The sequence below is a fragment of the Chelmon rostratus genome, chromosome 1 (genome assembly GCF_017976325.1).
Source record: "Chelmon rostratus isolate fCheRos1 chromosome 1, fCheRos1.pri, whole genome shotgun sequence".
NCBI classification, from domain to species: domain Eukaryota; kingdom Metazoa; phylum Chordata; class Actinopteri; order Chaetodontiformes; family Chaetodontidae; genus Chelmon; species Chelmon rostratus.
Genome location: NC_055658.1, coordinates 30,430,552 through 30,456,490, shown reverse-complemented (window position 1 = coordinate 30,456,490; position 25,939 = coordinate 30,430,552). Strand labels below are relative to the sequence as shown.

General features: G+C 42.3%; 1 protein-coding gene across 2 annotated transcripts; it reads right to left on the bottom strand.

Moving 5' to 3' along the window:
• Positions 1–21,797: 21,797 nt before the first annotated feature.
• Positions 21,798–25,580, bottom strand: LOC121607778 (high choriolytic enzyme 1-like). Of its 2 annotated transcripts, XM_041938738.1 has the most exons (10): positions 25,543–25,580; positions 25,359–25,455; positions 25,234–25,261; positions 25,071–25,121; positions 24,673–24,807; positions 24,450–24,567; positions 23,770–23,948; positions 23,379–23,460; positions 23,035–23,159; positions 21,798–22,927 (listed from the first exon to the last, which is right to left on the bottom strand). In XM_041938738.1, coding segments are annotated over exons 2-10 (777 nt in total). In that variant the 5' UTR covers positions 25,416–25,455; positions 25,543–25,580; the 3' UTR covers positions 21,798–22,925. The 2 variants fall into 2 exon arrangements, with proteins under 2 accessions (XP_041794672.1, XP_041794663.1); XM_041938729.1 differs by lacking the exon at positions 21,798–22,927 and having other exon boundaries at positions 23,027–23,159.
• Positions 25,581–25,939: the final 359 nt, after the last annotated feature.

The following is a 25,939-nucleotide window of genomic DNA, read 5'->3' as shown; positions in this document are numbered from 1 at the left end:
CATTAGCATGTCTTTAAAGTGGCCTGGTTTGATAATCCTGAGAATGCCTCTCAGTATTTCAGTCTCACTAAACTGGTCTTTTACTCCGTCATCAATTTGTCTGCATATGTTGTTGTAGCTGAGGTCTGAGCTCTGATCACCGATCTGTCCACCTTGAACCTTGAACTCACGTCGCAGCATTGAGAGATCTCGAAAGGGGACGAGTCGGTCATGTCTGTCATGTGCATGTTCAGGTGTGTGTTTGGTGTCAGATAGTGGTGTAGGATGTATTAGTGTAGGTGTTAGAGTGGGTGGTGATGTGGGGTTGTTAATGTACTGTAGAAAACTAGCAAGCATTTTCTGTAACTCGACTGTGTCTGTGTTCTGTGTGGTGACAGTGTGTGTGAGTGGTGGAATGGTGGTTGGTGAGGGAGTAGCTGGGCTAACCTCAGCCGTGTGGGGTGTGTTAGTATTGGAAATCCTAGCTGTGGCATCATCAGTTGTCACATCATCACTAACTACACCTGACTGACCTGTTGTCACATTCTCACTCACTGACATTACATTGTGCGTATCAACATCCTCTACTATCTTAGACTGAGCATTACGAACCTGAATGACATTATTCACAGTATCATTTAACTCCAACAACACTGCCATACCTGAATCCTCAGACTGCATAAGAGTGTCACTTTTCATGAAGGCTAGGATGTGCTCGAAGCAACTTTCTTCCTCACCAACCTGAAGCGTAGATGGATCCTTCCCCAGCACAGGACCAACACTCTGAGCCAGTTGGAAAAGTTCATCGGCCTTCAGAGTGAGCAGACTCTTCTTGATGTCCCACACCAAGCCTTTTCTCCCACCGTCCGCCATGACTGCTTTTCCGTCTTCCTCTCCGTTGGTCTCCCTTCCAGGCAGCTGATTCACATGTGGCTCCAGGTCTGGTCCAGTTGCTTGGCACTGTTGTAGCTTCACAGGCACTAGTGGTGGATGCACAGCCTGTGCATCTGGGATGATGGATTGTTGAGGTAGGTTGTGTCTTCACACACCGCAGGGCAGAGGAGGCGCTGACATTGGATGTAGAACCCTATCTTCCTCCAGGTACATGGGCTGAAGAGTCGTCGGGTCCCGGAACACTTCACACGGTTGATTCTGGTTGTGCTTGTAGCCTGCGCATCTAACGCCGCTCCCCGTACGGGCCACCAAAAATCTGTAACAGGTACCGTAGCAACGGCACCGTGGTTGACAGATAATCTCCTGTAACACTGGGATGCAGGAGAGAAATAAGGAGACGGCTAGTTATGTCCAAGGATCTTGCAGCAATTTATTAAAGTTTCTTTATGACATGTTCAACTTGTTCAGTGTTCAATGTCCTTTAAACATTTCAATAAATTTCAGTGTCCATGTCAATATCCTTCAGTACAAATCCCATAACAAAATAAATCTCTTTATCAAATACATGTTCACTTACTGTTCGGCTTAGTAGTGTTTTTAACTATTTATCACAAATGAAATACATGGACAATGGTAATATTTACCAGCTTAATGTGAAAGTTATTTTTTAACTCCTTATGAAAGTATTTAACTTCGTTTTAAATCAAGACAGTACTGCATATCACCTCCAGAACTGTTAAGTGCTTAAAATAAACCAAATTTCATTTTTAAACAGTCACCTTTTTTCTTCCTGAACTCACTGAGCAATAAAACATTTTAAAACTAATGGTGGGGACCTTACAGACAGCAAAATAAACAGTACACATCAAAATTGTAAGTTTCAAAAGTACTACTGAAGTGTATGTTCATGTGGGAGAAGTGTGTGTGTGTGTGTTAAACTGGCTGATTCCTACTGCCATGCACGCCATGCGTGATCACTGTACTGTTGCTTGGCTAGGTTTTGCCTCTGTGTTTCAAACGTTGTTAAACACTATTATAAAACGTCTCATTCAAAGACTACTTAACTGAAACAGTTCAGTACCATCCCAAATACATTTCAGCATGGCTAGTTTTCATATTTAGAGTGCTTTTGTACATTTACCAACCTGGGATGCAGGAGAGAAATAAGGAGACGGCTAGTTATGTCCAAGGATCTTGCAGCAATGAAGCAAGACGCATAGAAGACGCTAAACCCATCACCCGCCCTCGCCCCCTGCTGGTATGGAGTAAACATTACAGCATACACACAAAATAGAAAACTCAAACCAGTGCACAAGTAAATGTAAAACTCTTGGGGTACTTATTCAAAAATAAAATACAACAATTTGGATCCAAAATAAAAGACAATAATTTATTCTCTTATTCTTGTTTACACAACACAAATGTGACACTTTTGTGGTCGTCACACCATCAATGCCGTCCGATTTACGTTTTTCCACTATCAGCTGTGCAACCTCATCATCATTTATACGTTCATACATTCATGTTTCACCTCATCAGGTTCATCGATTTTTGTTAATTTATACTGATCTTAAGTCTGTGGGCGGTAGCCACATTCAGACTCACCTTCTTGGTTAAAGAAAGGGAGCAGGAGCCTTTCAGAGAGCCTCTAAAGGGTCCAACCACTTTATTCTTCATCTTTAATCAGTTTGTTTCTTTTGTGATTTGATGTAAACACCCACCAGCTGTTTTACATTACACATACACACTTTAATCCAGGTGTTCGCTCTTACTCCCTCTTATTCTTCCTGATCAAACCTTTTCTCAGGACTGTGCGTCTATGGACAGATCGTGTTTGATCGACATCCTTTCTAACTTTAGCTTGGATGCACCTGTTAGAGCACCTGTTAGAGGAACAGGTGGGTGGAGTGGATGGAGTTTGGTGGCTGCAGTCATCCTTCATCCACCTTGAGCAGCGGTCTAATTGGCCAGAATAATTGAAATCTGCTGCGGCTGTGTGCAGGATCTTTCTAGGCTGATGTCATCAGGAAATACTGGAAATATGTTTTGAAAAACCTGATTTCAGTTCAGGTTCAGTTTCCAGTCTGGTCAGATCTGTTGTTCCTCTACCGTCCAAGTCCTGCACACACAAAACTCTTCTCTGGCTTTTTTCTCTTGGTTTCTTTCCATCTACTTTAGCTTTTCTTGCCAATCTTCTGTCAACATTTATGGGCTAAGACACGTATTCAGATCACGTAGGCCTCCCCCCTCCTCACACGCAGTTTCTGATGGACGACAGAGGTGAGACAGGGCGTAGCTGAGGGTGAGGGTCCCAAGTTCTTCAATGTGACTTTGACTTTTTTTCCTTCGTGACAGATTCAGAGCCGTGAGTCCTCACACAGACTCGTGTGGGCTCTATTTTTCCACTCACAGCCATAATCCTGTTAGTACATGTTGATGGCATTTCAGTGGAAAACCCTGTGTGTGTGTGTGTGTGTGTGTGTGTGTGTGTGTGTGTGTGTGTGTGTCACAGTATGAAATAAAATCTCCTTGTGCAAGACTTGAAGATGGTGACGGCAGGCAATCATCACATCATGCACACACACACACATACACACACACACACGCACACGCACGCGCACACACACACGCGCACACACACACACAGGTGGCAGTAATCTCTCGCCACTGACACGACCGTCTCAATCTGTCTTTCTGCCCTGAGGCCTCCATTGCAGAGCTGATTCAATTTGCCTCCATCAAAATGCAATTTCTCTGCTTCACCATCACCGCTCACCTCTCCTCCTCCTCCTCCTCCTCCTCCTCGTCTTCTCCCCGCCGCCCTTCCCTTTCCTCCTTGAACCTCCTTTTTGTCCTCTTATCTGACACCTCTGTCAGGCTGTTCTCTCCCTTTACTTGTCATCTCATCTTTCTCCCCCTCTCTGACGTTTCTTCCTCTCAGGCTGGATCCTGATATTTCCCGGGGGTTCCTTGCCATCTTGTCTCGTGTTGTTTCTCCCTGGATGATCAGGCTGCGATGGGGGAGACGGGAGGCGGTGGCAACTTTATCCCCCCACAGGCTGATAGATGCTCTCACATCACACAGGTTATGGATGTCGGGGTATAAGAAGATTCTGCTGGTAAACGGCTGGAAGCAGCTCCGCACCGACCTGCTGATGGTTTCATAAAAGATGATGATATGCATGTAAAATGGTTAAAAATGGGGCACTTTAAAGGCAGACTACACCACGTTTGTAGATGTTAAATCTCCTGCCACGAGAGATAGAAAGGAATGGGTCTGAATCCCTTGTGAAAAGACAAGAAGTGAATAAAGTATAGTGCGGGAAAATGCCGTCAGCTCTTTATTCAGGACTGTACGGATGTGGTTTACCTTGAGGTGTCAGGCACAGCATGCAGGACAGATACCGTTGTCTTTTCTTAACTGAGCCATGTTTTAACAGCCGTCTTTCTTATCACTTAAGCTGAGAAGACGAATCTGCTGTATTTCATCCTGGTGTATCTTCCATTTACGGCCATCGTGCCTCTAAGGGTCGTGCTACCTTTGCACTTGACGCCTCTGTTGTAGAGATTTGGATACAGCTCATAGTGGGGTGAGCTGAGGCTGGGAACACCCCCTGGCTCTACCATTGGATTTTCAAAGAATACACTGTCCATAGAAAGACAGAGAGCATTTCATACTTTATGGAAACATTTCGTAAACTTAAGAAGGCTTGTACGATGGATTTACGATCATCTTACCCTTTGGCCCTGATCAGTAAGCCAGTTTGACCTTAACAAGGCCCTGGCACTGGAGCATCTAAATGGAACGCAGCCATCATGTTATTAACTACACCTGTTTCACAATCAAATATGCCTGCTGAGAGACAGATCTATGGGTTTGCATTTCTTTGATTTCCATTTCATTTTAGAGACGCTGACACGACTCATGAATAATTCTTGATACATTAATTCGCTGGTGTGATGCAGTGTGACTGTAGCTGTGCCGCTACCTCTAAAAAAATCGTGTTTTCAGATGTAAAATCTTTCTCTTCGACCTGATCCCAAACGTGTGATGCCGTTTGCTTTTTAGCACGCTAATTACTGCTTGCAAATTTGTTAATTGCTTTTGGTAATGGAGGGCAGTCGCTACATTTAGCATGACACCTTCTGCAGCAGCCTGCTCCTTCTGGGGGGAGAAACAGCTGAGGTGTGACAGAAGGGAATTAAGAGCTTTTAATACCTGTTGTTAGCAATGAGCCACCTTGGTGCACCATTTTAACACTCACGGCTGGACTTCGTCAAAACACGCGTATATTTACGGAAACCGCATCTGCAGTAGAAACTTTCTTGCTGTCGAATTCAGCTGTAATGGAACAAAATGTAAGCAAAATTATTTTTTTGTGGCTTGCTTGAAAGCATCACTACGCTCAGTAGCATTGATGCTTTCAAGCAGCTAAAGTCGCTGATTGGAAGAGTGCTGTATATTTCCGAATGGAAGCGACTGAACAACATCAGTTCGACAAAAAGCATTTTATAATAGGTGGTGTGTGCACAAGAGACGTCAAATCCCTCCGCGAGGCTCCTTTAAATCCACATACAGTCATCGGAAACAGATACAGTGAGACTAAACAGAACAGTGTTGATGATTTGTCCCTTGTGAGACAATATGCCCCAACACAGTTAACAGTCAGGCGTCTCTAAGGACTGTGTGAACGATTACCGCTGGCTGCAAGCGATGATGAACACCGCTCATCTCTCTGTGCTAAGAACTGAACGCCGTCGGCGGATGTGACTGTGCACTTCATCACATTTGTTTAAGTCTGAGGACAATGACTGTAGAATCAGTAAGTAGACTGTTGAGTATTGTTCCGAGCTAATGAGATGGATTTCCAATGCGTCAGCTGGCCCCTTTCTAAGGCACACCACCTCCCCCTTAATCTTTAGTCTCAGCCTTCGTCCTTTTGGCTTTCCAAGCACTTTACACAGTTCACATCACGTAGGCAAATTCATCCTTGGTTTTACTCAGGTAGAGAAAAGCAGCTCCTAAACTTTCCTTGGGGATCATAGATGTTGCCAAGGTGAATACTGTCGCAGGCAGGTTTTGTCAGCTGCACCCTCGTAGCTTCTCATACTAACGTAAGCTCTGTGAGATTGTTGGAAAACCTCTAAAGTGTGTTGAATATTAATTTGATGCACTTAGACGACGTGGAAATAAAGGAGCAGCATTGTTCTTGTATTGCAGTACATAGAAGCATAGTTGTGCTTCACAACTCACAGTTCAGTGAACTACATTCATTTTTTCCTTCTTTCTTCCTTTTTTTTCCCAAATGAGCTGCAAAGGCTGCAGATTTCCTGCAACAGAGTCGAGTCATTTATAAAACGCTGTGAGTTTGACTTGGTTGGAGGAACTTTGCGGCTGTTGGCTCGTGGTCTTACCCTTCGTTGAACATTTCTCGTGATCATCGTTCACTTCAGATATTATTCCACACTGGTCAGATGCTTCAACTCGAAGCTGAAGCTCGATTGTTTCAAATTAGCTGCCGAGTGGCTGATGTTCAGCCTGTTTTTTCAGGCCCGACGGGCACTTTTGCTTAAAAATGTGGGACTTTTACTTTTGCATTTGCAGCGATTTGTTCAGAAAACTCCTTAAAATATTCATAGCTGCGTCTGCATCAGTTATCCATGCCAGCATGCTGCGGCGCTGTAAAACACAGCGCGTGAGCGTCGACTCTCCCGGGAGTTAACAACACTCACGTTCATGTTCATTACTTGCACGCGGATACATTCAGCTCGCAGTCACTTCCAAAAACATGAGCATGTTCAATGCATGAATAGCCCTGGATTGTTAGCCTTGGTATTACAGTGCACTATTATAAGAAAACATATGATCAAGCATATTTTCCTTTTTAATGTAACGTTCAGATTTTATTATAGAAATATATAATAAGCCAACATTTACATTTATGCTTTATCGCTCATATTTTCAAAGAATACGTTAAGCTTTGAGGATGGAGACAAACCAATAAATGCTGAGAGAAACTCAGGTAAGTCACCTCTAGCCCCACAAAATACTATGATTAGCTGATGATTTGCTGATTCTTTGGCTCTGAATAAGGCAACACTTTTAAATCAGTTCCTGTTTCCGGTTTTGGAAAGGTGAAACAAGAATCACAAGACCTTTAAAACTCTATTTGGGTGGAGCTCTTCGTCGCTCTTTATCACTCTATATACTGCTTAAGCATGTTGAGAGATCCAGTCCTAAACCAACCGGCCATGCCTGGTGACAGTTGCTAAGCTTAGATTGGACAATGGCTGTTTGGGGGAGGGATTTAGTGACTGGTCAATTCACTGCTGACAAAAATATCCACTTCACTTTCCCATTTTTTGTCATTTTTAGTGATGTTCAAAATAGGCTCCCATGGAGAGGATGTCAGGAGCCTGAGGCTGTTTTAAATGGAAGGAAATCAGTGGAAAATGAAGTCTCCGGGACGTCTTTTGCTCTGCACGAAAGTGTCTCTGCGTGAGAATCACATGGATTCGAGAAGAAAAAGGAGGAGAAAAAATACACACATTTTCTCAAGGTCAGTGGAGTGTGCAGTCCCTGCTGTTATTGAGTAAAGACAGAGCTCCCACGCTGCTCTCCAGAGGCTCTGTGATAGGCTGGCTCACTGCCACCATGTTACCATGTGAATTAATGGTAACAAAGACAGATCGCCTCAAACGCCGCACAACACACGAGTGCTGCTTTACTTTGCCAGACTAGTACAAGAGGAGCACTGCAGATTATATAAACACTGCTAAATACTGCTGTTGGTTTGTTGGCAGCGATGGAAAGAGTCCACTCCAAAATCCATGTTGACCGACTGCGATTATTTTGTCTAATTTTGCAGCAAATATATGCTTTATAGAATAAATTCCCCTAAGTTAAGGTCAATACTTCAACAAACAATTTGGGGAAACTTATATGTTTTCTCATTAGGAGTTTGGTTGAAAGATCAGTTTCATCTCTCTGGAGTCAACACAGAAGAAGCTCGGAATATTTAATGCAGCACAAAGACTGGAAGCTGGGCTACAAACGGCTAAACCCTCACTCCATCAAAGGCCTCATCATGCAAATCATGAGGTGTCTTGTGTTTGAGCTTAATATGCATGAACAAATATTGTCCCTGAACAAGCAGGTAGCATGAATCTAAAGGTGTGTTCAGACCAACAGGACGCAGCCTCATTCAATTCAGTGAGACCACTGCACTGTGCACAGCGGGGGTGCTAACAACAGAGGGGCTGCAGCAAAAGAACAAACTGAACCAGGCTGAACTTTAGCACCAGCACAACCTCATTCAGCAACACACAGCGCTGGCTAATCAAGTCCATGCAATTAAATTTTTTTGAACGATAGTTGCATTGATAACTTTGCAGGGTTGTAACATCTTGTCTTCTTTAAACGTAAGCATTTATTTGAACATGTTGTGCAATGTTTACATGCAGGAATTCACAACAAATGCATGTTTTACACACTCAAAACAGTAGTTGCACGTGATGAAAAATGATCAAGAACAACGATCAAATATAGTTTTTAAAATATCTTCAAAAGAAATCGCTGATTTTAATTTAAAAACCTTGGAAGTTGTCAAATTTGTGAGAAGTAAGAGAGTTTGCAATGTGCAGCAATGTACACGAAAGCCCATCATGTCTCAGTAACAGAAGACGACTTCAGAGCAGTAAAGAAGGTGCTGGATTCCAACACAGGAGGAGTTAACAAAGCGGTTTCAGGTGCAGCTACACCTCAGGTGCCGGGGAAATGAGGACAACCGGCAGCTCAAACCTGCATCATTCATCATCAGAAGAGACGAAAACAGGCTTAAGCAAACTGCTGCTGCAGCGTTTTGGGCTTTGATGCGTCTTAAAACATTGTGGATGTTTTCCTCAAACTGGACTTCCCAGACCATTTCATGTTCTCACCTGTACCTGAAGCAGCATGCAAGTCCCTCCACTTTAAGACACAGAAGTGACAACTCCACTTACTCTGACACCACCCTCTGCTCACTTTCTACTTCTGCTTCACAATGACAACTCATCTGAAGCAAATGTGTGATTTTGGGCAACATACACAACATTTAGTGGCCTGCTCAGGAGGCAGAGCTGCTAACATGGCTGCAGAGTCTTGTTTAAATTTATCACATAACACGATCATGTAGTTTTTTCCGTCCATGGCAGAGCACAACATCAGCTGACATTATCTGAAGATCACACAAACTGAAGGAGACCAGCGATATATGTTGGAGTTGGAGACTTAGCAGAGGCAGATATTGGTTTTCCTGATACTGCAGTAACCCTTGTGGCACATTGCTGTCCTGTTCGCCGGTGTTCTGCTCCATCACCCTGATCAGAGCTGACAGGAGCCTCTAAAGCTGCTGAGCCTCGGCTCCTGGACCGGCAACTATCGACTGGCCGGTCATCAAGACTCTCAGGCATCTAAATTGATCTTCACGCACAAACGCACAAACACAAAACCCACAATTCTTGCAGCGGAATCCTCATTAAAGAGTAAATCAACTCAAAATCAGGCAGTGGAATCGTTGTTGCGCGACACTGCAGGAATATCAAGGTAGGTGTTTTCAATTAGCTGTCAAAAGCAGAGCACCTGCTGTGAAATGAGAGAAAGCTTCATGTCAGGTAACTTTGACAAGGCCTCTTATTAATACCAGCAGTTAAGTCAAGTATTTACAGTTTTTTTATTTTATTCAATTTCCCTCAACCTGCATCGTCTGTATCTGCACCATTTAGTGTGACAGATTGAATAAGGTGCATTTTCATTTATCTGTTGTATTTCTTTCATACCGACTGAGTGTAAGAGTAAATACGAGGCATATTTTATAGTTGAATTTGTGTTGAATTTGGGACGGCCAGCCATAGCTATTTTATTTCGTTAGTATGAAGTTTGTGCATTTTATTGTGAAATCCCAGAGGAAGTAGTCGCTGTATTATAACAGGTGCATTGTGGGTGATCCGTAATAAAATGGTGATCCCAGGATGCGGGTAAGTCACGTGGAGTTGGTCTCTGGTTCGTTCCTGTAGAAATTTAAAATTAAAAGTAATTTATGTTTCACGTGATGCATTACAAAAGCCGGGAATTCACTGTTTATGTTTTATAGCAAGGCTACTAGAATTTGTACATCGCTATTGTACGCTAAAAGCGGCCGTTAAATTAGCGTGTGGAAACGAGATTGGTCTTGGCTAGTTGCTAGGCTACCAGAAGCATCCGAGACTGCTTAAGTACTAACATTGAACTTTGCTTTCTAGTGGATCAAAGTGAACCAGGCCAGCTGCCAGGACTGAATCTTTGTGCTTTGTCCCATTATTTCAGGTATGTTTATGTGTTAAGTTTTATAAGTTGTTTAATTTGTGGTGTGACCTGTTGTTAAAATAGATAAGGTTGTCAACATAGCCCTGTTATTCCCTGTTTCCGCCACAGGGTGGCAGTAAAAGTTGTTATGGATGTATATGGTGAAAATGGAGCTGTAGTTATCTAGGAGACTGGTGTGATATAATTAGTTAATGGAAATGTGATGTGAAAGGTTTGAAATTGTTATTGTTACATCGCTCTAGAATATGTCTATTATTCATTTATATATTTTGTTGCACTTTTTTTGATCGATAATAAAATGGAGATCCCACGATGTGGTGGATCAAAGTGAACCAGGCCGACTGCCAGGACTGAATGCTTGTGCTTTGTCCCCTTATTTCAGTGCGTCTGTTGTGGACCGTTTACATCAGCAGGATCCCTCATTGGTTGTTGGTCTTTCCATCGAGGTGGAGAGAGTGAAAATAGGTTTGAGTTGACAAAATGTGAAGCTGGAAAGAGACTTTTGTCCATATGCTTCTTGTTTGATGTCACTGGGTTCATGCTTTTTGTTGACACTAGAAAACTTCTCACATTCATCACCTCAAGGAAAGTTTTACTGCAAATTCACAAGTGTGAAACTGGAAGTCCGAAGCGTACATACACTGATAATGGAGTAGCAGGCGAAATCTTGTTCAGTAGTTAAACTTCTGAAACAAAGAATACTTCAGTTTCTATGTCATAACATGTGTCTGAAGGGCGTCTTAAAGACAGCAGCAAACAGGAAAAAATGGCCACTTGTAGGCAGCTGAAAACACAACGTTGACACCTGTCAGGTGTGTTTTACACATCAAACATAGAGGAATTAGCAGCAGCATTTACTTTGACTTGTGTTTCTGGCCACTAAATGAACTGAAGTCCGTCATTATTTGAACTTGTAGAAATGTCAGTTTACATCTAGCATCACATGATCAGAGTACGTTTAATGTCAGAAGCTTCGAACAAATTTAGTGCAGGAAAAATACAAAACTATAAAAATACTAAAGTGTAGTTTCCTCTGGAGAAATACTGGTTGGTGATGCCAGGCCAGTTATTGAGGAGTAACAACCTATTCTGTAATAATTCGTTCATATAACGAGCAATGCTTTTATTCTATAAAGTTATTGAACTTTAATAACTTTTTAATATTTGTATGTGTTTGTATACGCTTCAGGGATCATTATGAGTATCTACACTGTATGTCTGTATCACAGTTTGGTCCCATGGTGAGCCTTTTGTCTGTCACCCCCGCCCCTCCAGGTTTTAAAGGGCGCCGTAGAGGAGAAGCTGCTCACATTACCCCCATCTGAGACTCTGCTAGTGACGGCTTCACGGCCAACCACGTAATGAGCTCAAATGAATTGTGCTCTCCTCCATGGCAACAGTCTGCATACCATAACGAAGCATGACTACTGAATACACACACCTCCACCTGCTATTCACACTGAAGCACAATAACGAGCGAAACGGCCACGTGAGTCGAGTTTTAAGCGAAAGGCCGGATGTGATGGAGAGCGAGCTGCTCGGTCTTTAAACACCTGGTGTGTTTGGTTTGTGCCGTGAGCTGCAGCTCTCGATGCGTGAATCCACTCAAACATTAGCATCACGTCATTAGACAGGGACACAGAGTCGAATTTGTTCATAATGCATCAGGTGTGTCGAATGGAACAGAATTGCTAATTAATGTTGGCTTTAGAAATCCAATGCAGATCTGTTAACTTGCAGAATTAAATATTTATGATTGAAATGTTGATTAAGCATCAGATTTGGGACTTTGAGATGCTTTTAAACTCTTTAGGCTCTTTGGTTTAGATTCAAGATTTTACCATATCATCTAATCGAGGAGTTAAATATGTTTTCACATTAACTTTACAAGTGACCCACTATACTGTATGTTTATAGGAGCTAATGCTAATAGAATGAGGGAAACGTTTTCAAAAACAGGAAAACCAAAAGAGAAAAAACAATCACAAATACAATAAATTAAAACAGATTTAAGATAAAAAAAAATCAAAGAGACTTATAAAAGTTATAAAATGTGACCTGATACTGACGGTTGTTGCTTTATGTTGGAGGTAAAATAGTAAAACCACAGTTTGATTTTCTTTTGGTCACTAAAGGTTTTGGTGCAGAATATGATGTTAAAGCCCTTGAAATATCCAGAAGAAGCAGCCAAACTGTATAGAGCTTAAAAAAATAATTCAAACAATCTCATAGAGATGATGTCAGTTCTTAAACTGAAGCCAAAGAACATGATGATATTTAATATTATAAAGTGCCCTGAGATGAAATCTGTTATGATTTGGCGCGATATAAATAAAACTGACTTGGCTTGATTGTTTTCTAGTTCCACAGTCGATTTTAATCATCCAGTTCGATCTGTTGTCGTTCATGAATTGAAATGCTTTAGCTGTTTGGTTTTGTCCAGCCCATCAGCAGCATTGGCACTCCTGAGACTCCGCACGGCTCCTTTTACGGGTGTTTCCCGAACGCTCCCGAGCATTATGCTGCAGTTTTGATTTCGAGCAGATGATCAAGGGAAATCAATGGCCTCTAATAAATGAGCTGTTGTAAATGAAGCCTTGTGAGTGTGTGTCCCTGTGACTGTCCCTGTGTGTAATGCCCCAGAGGAGTGATCTATTGTCCGATATAAAAATGTGTCTGGGAGATAAAACACCCCAGGCCCGAGGCTGATTTGTGTCAAGACATCCCGGGTTGCCTCTGACATGACAGTCGGCCCCGATGCTCTGCTCGCGCTCAGCCAGGACCGTCTTTCTGCTCTCCCCTTTCTTGCTTTGCCGGCGTACTAAACGCAGGCCTACAACAGGGCCAGATATGAGATAGGAACGTTAGCATAGCAATATATGCCATATATCAGCATAATCCAAAGCCTGCGGGCGGATCTCCTCGCTCCTCCGAGTCCAATTATAGAGTGTGTGCTGTGAGAGCCGACAGGCTGTGTTGCATATCAAGCCCCAGATCCAGCCAGCAGCAGCCACCTCCCCTCATACTCGCTCTGACACCCACACACACTCATATACCTGGCAATAGAAACGCATGGCCCCACACACACACACACACACACACACACACACAGGCTAGATGCTTAGTTCAGTTTTAATGAGGCATGCTGTGTCGCCTGCATTGTTGTTTACTGTCACGTTTCCCTCACGTGTGGTTAACAAGGCAGAATTTATCTAATGGTGCGAGCAAACGGAGGAAAAGCACCGCCTCATGCTTCCTTTCTTTCACTTACACATCTGTGCTGCCTCTGCAAAATCGACTTATGAACCGCTAATTTGACTTGCCAGTTGTTGCCTGGATCCCATTCAGTGTGACAGCCAATAAATCAATAAATCCTGCAGTTAAACGGCCTCCCAGAGCGACCCGTATATAAACGCTTTCTGATCTAACGGCCCTGTGGGCAGCACGGGGTCATTTGTTGGTGCCTTTCCGGATCACTGTTAACAAAAATAAATGTTTCTGATCAGCCAATGCTGAGATTCACACGAATTAACAGAAAACAATGTTTCTCTCATGTTTAAGTCCAGTATTTTCAAAAGCTTTCTTGACCTCCTTCTACTGTGGACAGCTGTGGCATAGAAACTACTTTCTGCTAACAATCCCACAATGCAATGCTTCACATTCTTTAGATGTGAAAATGAGCGCCGTGTGGCTCTGCACAGTAGTGACTCAGTGCTGTGAACAAGGGAACAGCCATAACTCCTACAGCCAGAGGTTTCTGTCTAAAGCCAGAGGTTTCTGTCTCATAAAGTGTTGTTTTGGAGCACTGGCTGAAAGGGTGCTGTAATTTTCCTCCAGAGGTATCGAAACGTGCACAGTAGCCCCAAATCCCCATAATCGGAACACGCTAAACACGCTTAGCTAAGGTGTGTTAGCCTTTAGCCCAAAGCGCCGCTCATTTGACGTCTCATTTTGGAAATTGAACCATGAATTACCTTAAAAACACTCCAGCTGTCTGCCTTTGAAATCAAGCATGTCTTTTAGCAGCCAGTTTCTGTGACCTCATTATCAGCAGACAAAAAAAGATGAAGAGGCGAAGGCTGGAAGTTGCAGGCTGGGAAAGAGAACAAAAGTGATGCGCTTTAGTACTTGTGTGATCGTGGCGCGATCGTGGCCGGCTTGGCAGCGTGTGGCCCTGTGGAGTCCGAACAGCCGCTGATCAGAGGCTCCCCGCCTGTAATGACACCCAGTGGGAGAAGGATATTGCTCAGTGCCAGGGAACCTCTTCCTCTCTGAACACATCTGTCTCTCCCTCCCTCCTCAGCCTCCCACCTCGCTTTGATATATCTTTTACATAAACTGACACTCCGTCCTTTACCCTCCATCTCTCACCATCCCGTCCTCGCTAACCTCAGACATCAATTTTCTTCCTGTGAATTAAAAAAGATTTCACAACACAGCGGGTCTCCCAGCAGCTTTAGAAAAACCTGCACATCCAGTGTTTCTCATGCAGGCGTAGAGACGCTCACAGTGCCACACTGTTCTTAAGACACTTATTAAATCAGTACACTTCTCTTTAAAGAAACACACATTGAAATGCAGGTTATTTGTAGAAGGTGTCGATTTGCCTCACATGAAGTGCTTGTTGAATTGTCAAATCGCGCCTGAATCCCTTCAAATTGTTCAGGGTTTGATTTGATGTCTCCAGAGCTGCTGTGACGTAGTGAGCATGGAGTCTGTGGAGAGTGACACTACGCCTCTGTTCAGTTGTAGAGGACTGTTTGCATCCACCTGCACCTCCCTCGCATACACTACTCCAACTTATGAGCTGCAGAGGTATGATCATACCATCACACCATACGTGATGGTAAATGTTAATGCCGAACCTCCAAAACACATTTTATTGGATAAATTATGGAATATTTAGAAAATAGAGGGATTTTGATAAGCCTGCAGCTGCACTTTCTGCAGCTTCGCGATGTTGTACTTAGGCACATTGGTCCTTTGAGCTGAATGCTAACATTAGCATGCTAAACCATCAGGTATGATGTTTACCTATCTTCACCAGTGTAGTTCAGTGTATTAGCATGCTAATATTTACTAAGTAGCACTAAACTCAATGTACAGCCGGGGCTGGTGGAAATGTCATTAGCTTTTCAGGTTTTAGGTCATGCTGTAAAGCATCATACATTTAAGGATTCACCACCCCCTGCATGACACAGTGGGGGCTCTTAGCAGCTCTTTAGTAACAGACTGTTGCATCCACCCTGCAAGAAGGAACGCTACCGCAGGTCCTTCATTCCATCAGCTGTCAGATTATTCAACTCCAGCACCACCTAACATAAGACTGTTTGATGTTGTTTGACAAATTACGCTCATATCCATACATTTTGTGCAATATTACATATTTCCTTTTACATTTTGTGCAATATTACATAGCATTTACTGTTTTGTATATTTTATTCTTCTGTGCAATAGTAGTAACACTATTATTATTTTTAATCTGAGGGCAGCTTACATTGTTCTTTTTTCCCCACAGCTTTTGGGGCAATACACACTTTTTACATATTCTTTATATATACTTTTTCTACATATTTTATTTTTCTTTTATATAGTCAAATTTCATTTTGCTTGTATAATATGTACATATATAGTCTACTTTTTATTTTGTATTTTGTTTTTTTTTTCGAATGTTCTCTACCTCTGCTGATATTTTTCTTCCCGCTGCTACACATGCTGCTGTAATGCCCCAAAATTTCCCCGGCTGAGGATAAATAAGGTTTTATCTTATCTTATCTTATCCTTTCTTATCTTATGAGGAAAAAAGGAATTTTTGTTCTAAGCCATCCAGTAGTTCTTGAGATATTTCAGTCAAAACTGCAAATGTCAGCCTCACACAGCTTGGAACTATAAAGGAAAAGTGAGATCAGATCAGATCAGTCAGTAGGATTCATCCTCCTGGTACCACGAACATCTGAACTAAATTTAATGGCAAGCCATCCAATAGGTGATGAGATATTTCCCCCTGGACCAAAGTGGTGGACTGACCAGCCATCACACCAACAAACCATCTATAAAGTCTGGGATGGAGTAAAAAGGCTGGTTAGCGGATGGATAAACAGGCACTCCCCCCACATCATGAGATGGTTTAACACGGTAAATCTGAAGTATACGTGCACTGTGAAAACAGTTGTGTTGTATTAGTGGCTCTGGAGGATCTTTGTCAAGTCTGAAAATCTGGTCATGAAATTAAAAAACTTCAAATTTGCATTAAAAAGCGTGTGTTACAAACCAGGAACAAGACGTGGATGTTTACCAGGCAGGTTTGTCGTGTTGCATTATGGGAGGTTGAGGGGTCCTTGATCTTGGTCTTGATCAAAACTCTGGTCAAAAACCTCTTCTCTCTCGCTACCTTCACCCCCCCCTCCATCCATCACGTACCCTCTTGACGTCGTCTCTCTCCCGTCCGTCCCAGCACCCCCTCGCCGCCCATGCGTCCAGGCATGCTCGCATCTTTTTCCGGTCCCTCGTGAAGCCAATCCCATTCACACCCCGGAAGAGAGAAACACCTCTGAGAAGTGTGTGCATGAGGGTGTGAGATGGAGAAAGTGAGACAGACGGGGGGGAGAGAGGTGAGGAGGCATCATCAAAGCAAGAAGGTCCAGATTTGGATTTGAGGAGACACAAGAAAAGATGAGGACAACCGGGAAGCAGTTTTTTTTTCTTCCCACTGCTATCACATGCTGCTGTAATGCCCAAATTTCCCCGGCTGGGGATGAATAAAGTTTAATCTTATCTTATCTGGTGTGATGATGGGATATTAACTGATGTTGGCCAGACAGTGTCGTCCCCCGCTGACAGGAAAACAGCCTGCAGGACTTTCTCTGCAAAGCTCAGTGGAAATGAACTCTGTATTTAAAGGGACGCTTGGATATACACATATTTTCTTTCTTGGCAAGTTAGGTGAGAGCTAGCAGGTGATTAGCTTAGCTTAGCACAAAGACTAGACCTCCTTTGTTTAATTCATACAAAAACTGAAATGTAAATGTATTACATGTATTACCCGAATTCAAATACAGCTTTATTGTCTAAACAGGAGTACAGAGTTCCCCTCACTCATTTCAGACACAGCTGCACCACTTTCTATGACTTGCATGACTGTATTGAATATTTATGATGATGCTCCTGCGGTGCAGCAATGATGGAGCTTTACAGTTGCCATGAAACTGAAATTTTCTTTTAATGTCAGCTGCATGACTCATTTTCGGTGGCGACCCAGACTTTGGAGTCAGCGGTTACAAGCATTGTTTGCGTCCCGTCATGATCAACACGCATGTTTCCATCCAAATGTAGTGCAAAATAAAATGAATGCATGTTTCCAAACTGTGTTACTAACATGTGCTACAGACAGCTGGTGATCTGATTAGAAGAGTGCCAGTCAAACTTCACATGATGTAGAACGATGTAGAAAACATGATGTTTGTTTCATGTAATGATTAGAGAAGCATTACAGTCTCCTCATGATTTATTTGCTGCACTTTTTCTTTATATCGACAAACCAACTTTTCCACATCAACCAAGCGGGAAAAAGTTTTTGTGCAATATTTGGAATTTCTTTCACATTTCCTGCAGTTTTGTTTTGTGCAAATTGAAAATGAGCATAAAAACAAGCAGATTGAAAAGCACGTAGTGTTTTAAATTTATTTATTATTTATTATGGCATGAGATATGAGATATTTTAAACGTTGGGAGCTTTTGATCAAAGAAATATCAGTATCAGCTTTGGAAATGGTGTTGAAGTCCTGGAAACCAACTCCCTGTGAGTCGGACGACAACATCATGCAGCTCGAACAGAAAAGCTTTTGTCTGCTGTTCCGGGGCTCCAGCAACAAACCACCCCATTAGTGGTGAGTCCTGACATGAATGAGTGTGTGTGTGTGTGTGTGTGTGTGTATAGACTCTCAGTGGTTTGGTATACCATCCACCTTCACCGACGCATTCTCCCCTCTCCTCCGTTAACGTGCTGTTGCTAAGATACCAGCCGCTCATCTTTACTCCTCCACACACAGCCAGTCCGTGTGTGTGTGTGTGTGTGTGTGTGTGTGTGTGTGTGTGTGTGTGTGTGAAAGAGAGATCTTTCTCCCTACCTCCTGACTATCCTTGACACACACACACACACACACACCTCTGTATAAATCATACCTCCACACCCATTCGTCACCTCAAAGGTCACTGTTTGACAAGAGAGAAAGGTGTTTTTTTCTTCTGCCTCCCACCTGCCTGCAGACACGTTCCCGCCTCCTGAAACCCGGAGACAAATTAAACTAGAGCGTTTGACTGACCTGAGAGCATCTGAGATGCTTCAAACAACAACATTTACATTCCACAACTCTTTAAACAAAATGCCATCGTGTCCCGGCTTTCCATTACAAATATATTTCTGTGTGTGTGTGTGTGTGTGTGTGTGTGTGTGTCTGTCTCCTGCATACTTCGACATATGGCTGCCAGTAGAAATCCAGTATGTGGAGAGAGAGCAAGGACTCATGGGATGCAGTATGTTGCTCTTGAATGCTAAAAAATAATCCAGTGATGAGGAGTTCTTACTGTCTGGTTCAGTAGCAGATATACATTCATCCACTGTACAAACAATACAGAGATAACTGCAGCTCATTATACAGCAACCTTCAAGATAAAGTAATCCTTTAAATCAATGCTTTATGTGACTCACAGCAGCCACATGATACACCTTTAACAGAGGAGAATATCACCAGCTTAATCCTTAATTTCTTTAAGATTATGGACAATAGTTTAGTTAAAATCCATCCTTCACGCTGATTAAATCAAGAAGTAATCAACCTTAAAATAACTGATGGATGCCATCGTATCTGTCGGCAAGCACGATCTGTTCTTCTTCACATTAAAGCTGTGCTGATGTATCGTCCCAATCTTCCTGCTTGAATAATCACTGGGTTATTCATGTTGCTTATGAGCAAACATGGCCCAGAAAACCATTGATCACATGGGCTGAGCAGTCATGTAATATTAACCAGGAGACTAAAGGCTGTAGAATCCTCCACCTCTTACACACACACACACACACACACACACACACACAGAGGCAGACACTGCAGGGATAGCTGGTGTTTGTCTGTACACATTCGTACCCATATGTGAGCGTGTGAATGCCTGCAGCACGTTCGATGAGAGGGACACCTCTCAAAATAAAGCTTTCTGTGGAGAGTCACTTTCTGCCGGCGCTAAAATTCCGCCTAATTTTAGTTTTTGCCAGGGAAACAATGAGCGAGGAGTCCCAGCGCCGCCGAGTGATGACTCACTTCAGTCAAATAAACAGCAGGGGGATGGAGATGGAGACAGATCTGCATCCACTCCGTCAGCCACCAGTTGGATGATGAAGTTTGAGGATATTTGGCTCCATAAGCACCTAAAATATGTCACCACGAGAGAAACATCGAGCTGTCGGTTAATAAATGACATTCTGAGCGTGGTTGCATTTCTCTCTCAGTGTCGCCTAACTTGTTTTAATTGCACCTCTTCAGCCACTTCTCACCTCCCCCGGTGCCGCCGTGCCGTCCTGAGGAACACGCCCCTCACAGCGTCCTGCCTCACCTGTTCACATTCTGCAGTCAGGCCCCTCTGCTGACACACCTGCCTCTCATCATCCCGTCAGTCCTTCGGTGCGTATAGAGAGCGCACAGAGGTTTGCTGTGTTTGTGCGTGTGTTGTTCAGCCGGCTGTCCTGTTTTCTGCCTGATCTCTGCTACCTGATCTCTGCTTCATGTGCCTAATGCTGGTTTAGTAAAGTCCTTTTTCTTTGGCCTGGTCTGCCTCAGTGTCTCCATTTGCCCAATCCCATTGCCTCATAAACACATCTGTGGCTCTTTCGTCATCTTTTCCACTTTCTTCATCATCTTTTTGTTTTATTTAGTTGAGTAAACGTCAGACTAAAGTAAAGGGTGACACAATAAGAAGTTCTCCATTAAAGCCTTTCTGTAAAGAAGAAAAACATTTCTGATACTCGCTAACAAGCAAGTTGTGTGCAAAGGCAATGAACAAAATGCGGAATGCATCCGATAAATAGTGCTGGAGGTGGTTCATGAGGCTGTCAGTATGAGTTTGAGGCTGCAGTCATGAAGTGGGAGGTGATGAACCACCGTGAGGCCCTGTAACCAACAACTGCAAACAAACTTGTGCTTCTTCTCATACTTTTTGTGCATCTGGAGTGTTTAAGGTTTCCCAGCTGCTCCTGAAGGCATCTGTGCACACAGATCATCTTCCAAAATCAGGATAAAGAAAAAATCTACAGCTTGAACGTTTCCATCGATTTATTTTCAGAAGAATTACCCGACAGATTCCTTATTAAGGCTTTACAAGGTAGTCAGTCTCCTCAGTGTGGAACTATGGTGGACAAATAGCAACAAAAATCCACAACTAAACCACAGCAGGGCTGCACTAATGATTATTTTCATGGACAATTAAGTTGTCAGTTATTTTCTCGATTAATCAATTAGTTGTTCTGTCTATAAAATGTAAAAAAAAAAAAAAAAATGGTGAAAAACGTCGATCAATGTTTCTCAAAGCCCAAGCGGACATCCGATGACCCAAAGATTTTCAGTTTACAGTCCCAGAGGAGTGAAGAGCCGGAGTGCATTGACATTTAAGAAGCTGGAATCAGAGAGTTTTGGAGAATGAATCGTTGCAGCTGTAAAGAGACAGCGCAGCTTATAAAAACAGCATCTCTCAGATCGAGGGCGTCCGTAAATAGACGGGCTGACAGAGCGTGTCCTCGTGGCTGCTCGCGGCTCGTCACGGCCCTGTCTATAACCTGCAGGTGTGAGTGTGAGTCAGTGTGATGCCTGGAATGAAACTGACTGAGCAAGCAAGAGACATTTTTGGAAATGTGACAGAAAGCAGCGAAAAGCATTTACTGAGTTTACGATTTTGAGTCACTTGTGCTGAACTTGACTGTTGCTTTGTGCTTCTGCTGGTTACTTCTCAGATTAACATTTCTACATAAAAATAAAACACAATCTTAGAAAACATTGGATTTTTTTTTTAAATTAAACCAGCTGTTCTTCATCTTGGATTGTTCCACAGTGCAAAACAAAGTGTTTAGTTTGAGCACCTCATCATCCATGAGTGGTTGTGACAGTTTGCCTGTAAACTGCTCGGTTGCTTTCATTTAAATAACTCTAAAATAATGATAAGATAATATATTTGGTAGTATTTCCCTTCTTTTGAATTGATCATCTTATAACCCACCAGATCTTATGACTGACAGTAAATCCAGGATTTAATCTCTAAACATGTTGGCAACAACTGGACAAAACAAGCTAAATATAAAGTACTTTGAAGTAGCTTCACCTCGAGCAGCTGTGATATTAAACTGCTGGCTACACATCGATGCTTCAGTATTGATTTAATAATATATATCAGTCATGGGGGGCTTGACTCTGTATCCATAGTTAGAGACACAGAGCATGCATGACACCGCCCCTGTGATCAGTTTTACTGGACAGGACATGTCTGGTGAGGTGATGGAGGAGTACTGCCTCCTTCTGGTGGAAATACAAAATCACACCTCTTTTGTTGCTTGTTTTATTGAGGAAAGTTATTGAACACTTCATTATACAAACCGATACACAATCACTGACTATAAATCAGAAAAAGACAAATATCCAGAAAAAAGAAAGAAGCCCCCAAAATCAGAAACAAACAATGAGAAGACATTTTCGCTCAATTTGTCCTGATAATATTAATTATTTTTGCGAGGCAGTTGAGAATTGCTTCTTCCAACATCTTCCTGCTGATGTTTGCACACAATTATCATAGTTGGTAGTGGTGAAAAGTAACAAAGTACTTTTGTACAATTATAAGGTATTTGTACTTGAGTAGATCTTTTTGATGCTACTTTAAAAAACAGCCACGCAGATCAGTTCAGATTAGAAATTTCATCCAAAACATAATTTTGTAAAATGTCCTGTTGCACATTCAGGGGACGTTCTGGGAAATACGCACTTTCACTTTGGTGTTAAGTCCGTTTTTTTTAAAGAATGTTTTGTACTTTTACTTCACTTAATTTTGTTGCAACTTTTAAGTAAAAGATTAAAATGTTTCTTCATCATATCACATTTAGCCTTTTGATTTAACCGCTTCATCTTTTTTTCAATGCTAATTTCATTATTTTAATTTCAGAGCGTCTGTCAACATAATTCGCAATAGAAAAGTAAGAAAAGGCTTTAAATCAAATAGTTAAACACCAATGTCTGACTTCAAAGAGGTGAAACCATCGACCTTGACACAAAGAGCCAAAGCTGCAGCCCCTTTAAAGCGAGCCTCTGTTCCAGTCAGCCTGCACAACAACACATTTCTCAACGTTTCCTCTGCTGAGCCGCACACATTAAACCTGAATATCTGAGCAATAGAAAAACCTGGACTGGAGCCGCAGGTACTAAATGCTAGCAAAATAAGCATCCTGGAAAATTACATTTTGAGACTGTTTTCACTGATTTAAATTTTACCGCCAAAGTGGACACTTAGTAAGACTGAATGCAAACAGAAGCTAAGCTAAAGTGTGGCAGGACTTCAGATCTCCGTGCCAAATATGTACAAGTAAGCAGCACAAGTTTCTGTTGCTTTGAAGTAACAACAGATCTTTGGTGTAATCACGACAAGCATCAGGAGGTCGAGCCGTTTCCTTCCATCATCAACATCCTGGTGGGGGGAAAAAAGCAATTAGATTCTGATTTATAGAAAACAATCTCAGATATACAAGATTTCAACACTATTTGTTCCTTTCGTATGGTCCATTATTCACTCACAGCATTTGTACAGCCTGTTGACACGGTTGATGTCATTGACGCTCATGTATCGAGCGTTTCCGAAGTTAAGGTTTGGGTTGCTCTTAGCGACGATGGTTGGTTGGCCGTTTTTGGAGAAGGCGTATCTTGAGGAGGACACAAACAAACATTATTTTTGGTATACAGAGCTGTACACAACACACACACAAGCACACACACACAACACGGGCTTCTTTTGATTTAGCAATGCAGTTTCATCTGAAGTTGTCGTAGTTTTATTCATTATTTTGCATTTTCTTTGACTAAAAGTCGAACAATATGATGATGGTGATGATACAAAAACACACATTCACACGAACACTTACTTGCTGTAGTGCATGACAGAGTTGAAGTCGTAGGGAGTACCCAAGTTGTTAGTTGCCACCTTCATAAAGTTTGACTCCAATCCTGCACAGAAGGAGAGAACAGACCAACAGATTAACACTTTCATCTGTTTTGTCCTTCAGCAACACTGGATTGAAATTATTTGTTTGTGGTTGCTCTTTTCAGCACAACCTGGTGCATTCAATCAGGAGTTCACATTAATATCTGGGCTCCCCAGATGCCCAACCTCAAAACCCACCTTCCTGTCTCAGTTCCATGTCGCTATAAATCTGGACACTGTCTAGTTATTGGTCTGGGCCTCTTTGAGCTGTGAACCTCCGTTGTTTTCATCATCATATTAAGACATAAACTTGTCGTTGTGGGTAAACTGACCAGGCCGGATGTTCTGGAAGAGGATGGAGACGTATGAGTCTCTGTCGGAGCGGACCTGCTCGTGGTGGAAGCCCAGAGCGTGGAGAACCTCGTGCTGCACGATGCTCGTGTACAAACAGCCTCGTCTCTTCAGGGAGACCAGCTGTCCACGACTCTGACGGCCCAGGTAGGACCAACACCTGACACACACACGATCACAGTGAAATCACAGGAAATAAACAAACAGGTGTTGTTGATGCAATGTGAGTGTCAGAACAGTGTTGGGGGTAATGTGTAATGCAGAACTAAGTAATATTAATGCATTGCTAGCAAGATTTTGGTAGTATTACCACAATTTACATACAATTGAACGTATTACCATCAGCTATTACGTGCTCAGCAGCTGCCAATGATGTCACGCTTTAACAATATTTGACATGAACTCAACAATCCCGTTACAGCTGTGCTCGAGGACAGTAACAGCAACCTCACTAACAGCTAAAACTATACACCAGCATGAAAATGCCAACATAAACCAGCATGTTCTGAACACACACAACAAACACGAATGTTGCAGTACGAAACATTTGCATTTTGGAATATGAAACAGCAAATTCAGCAAACTCCAGCTTTCAGAAGAGGTGTGTGTGTGTGTGTGTGTGTGTGTGTGTGTGTGTGTGTGTGTGTGTGTGTTTTCCTACCCAGATCCATCAAAGAAGTGGAGGTATTGCCATTGCCAACTCCTCCAGACAAAGCGAATGCAGGTGTGTCGGTGGAAGGTCAACAGAGCTCTGATGATAAAGTTACGCTCGTGACTGGCTGCAGAGACAAAGAACAAGTTGCTGAGACGTCTCCTCCGTAGACGGGCCTGACCCTTCCTTCCAGCATAGCAGTATGGTTAAAGGTGAAGTTGCTGTAACTTACTGTATCTCCTGGAGATGATAACAGGCACGTAGACGTAGCCATTTCTACTTTTAGGCCACATGCAGCCTTTGGCGGTGCAGGGGACTGCATTCCTGCCAGTGCTCTCCCTAATGTCACCATACTTCAGTTTTGTTGCTGCAGAACAACAAATAAACAGACTTCAATATGAACCTTAAAACCAGGAATTAAGAATTTGTTAATTAATAATTTATTTTTTATTATAATTAACATGTTCGATGGACATGAGCCACGAGCTACGGCTTAGCTAACAATTTTTTCATTGCTGATTATTTTATTAGATCATTTATTGTTATTTTTTAAATAAAAAATAAAAAATCCAAAGATATTGGATGTACAGTTGAAGAATATTTTAAATAGATTATATAAAACTGTCTTACATATCCCTTCATTAGTTTTTGCGATGATTTCAGAGACGTCTGAAGAGCTGTCTGTCAAACAGAGAAAACAGAGGATCTCAGAAACAAAGAGCAGCAGTTTAAAATGATGTCAGATATGCACCGAGAAGAACTGAAAAGATTCGGAGAATTCTGTTCAACTCACTCGTATGAACTACCTCATCCGTGGCAGCCTGTAAAACAAAGTCAAGATTGCACATTTGTAGTTATTCTGCTGTTATTCTCAGAGATGCATCGTCATAATCCCAGTGTTCAAACGCTCAGACTTACCGGAGGAACAGCCATCAGCGAGAGGAAGAGGAGGAGGAGGACAGCTGGAGTCATCATGATGGTGCTGCTCTCCTGTTGAACTTCAAATCTGAAAATCCTGTCAAAATCTGGTCATTAATGAACACGTTCGGTGTAACAAGTGCTAAAGTAGAGAGGCAAGAACAGAAAGCTCTGTTGAGTTTACCTGTTGTACCTGGAAGGTGATGGTTGATTCAGCAGGTGCTCAGTTCCTCACTCTTTATAGGCAGCCCACAATGGGTGTGTCTGAGGATCCACCAATATCTGATGAGCTCAGCTGTCAGTCATATATATATTTTTTATAAGAAGCTACTCAGGCAGAATAGCTGGAAATGATTTTCCCAGAAGGAAATCACATCACAATGAAGACATTCATTAGCAGGAAGTATTCAGAGTATTATTATGTAATTCTAAGTAGCAATACAACACAAAAGCAGAAATACTCATTATGCAGAAAAATGGCCTCTGTGAATGTTTTAGTTTCTAGATGAAGCAAAATTTAACAACTTTTTTTCTGTTGTGTAGTATAATCAATAAGAGAACGTCATATTTATAAGCTTGCA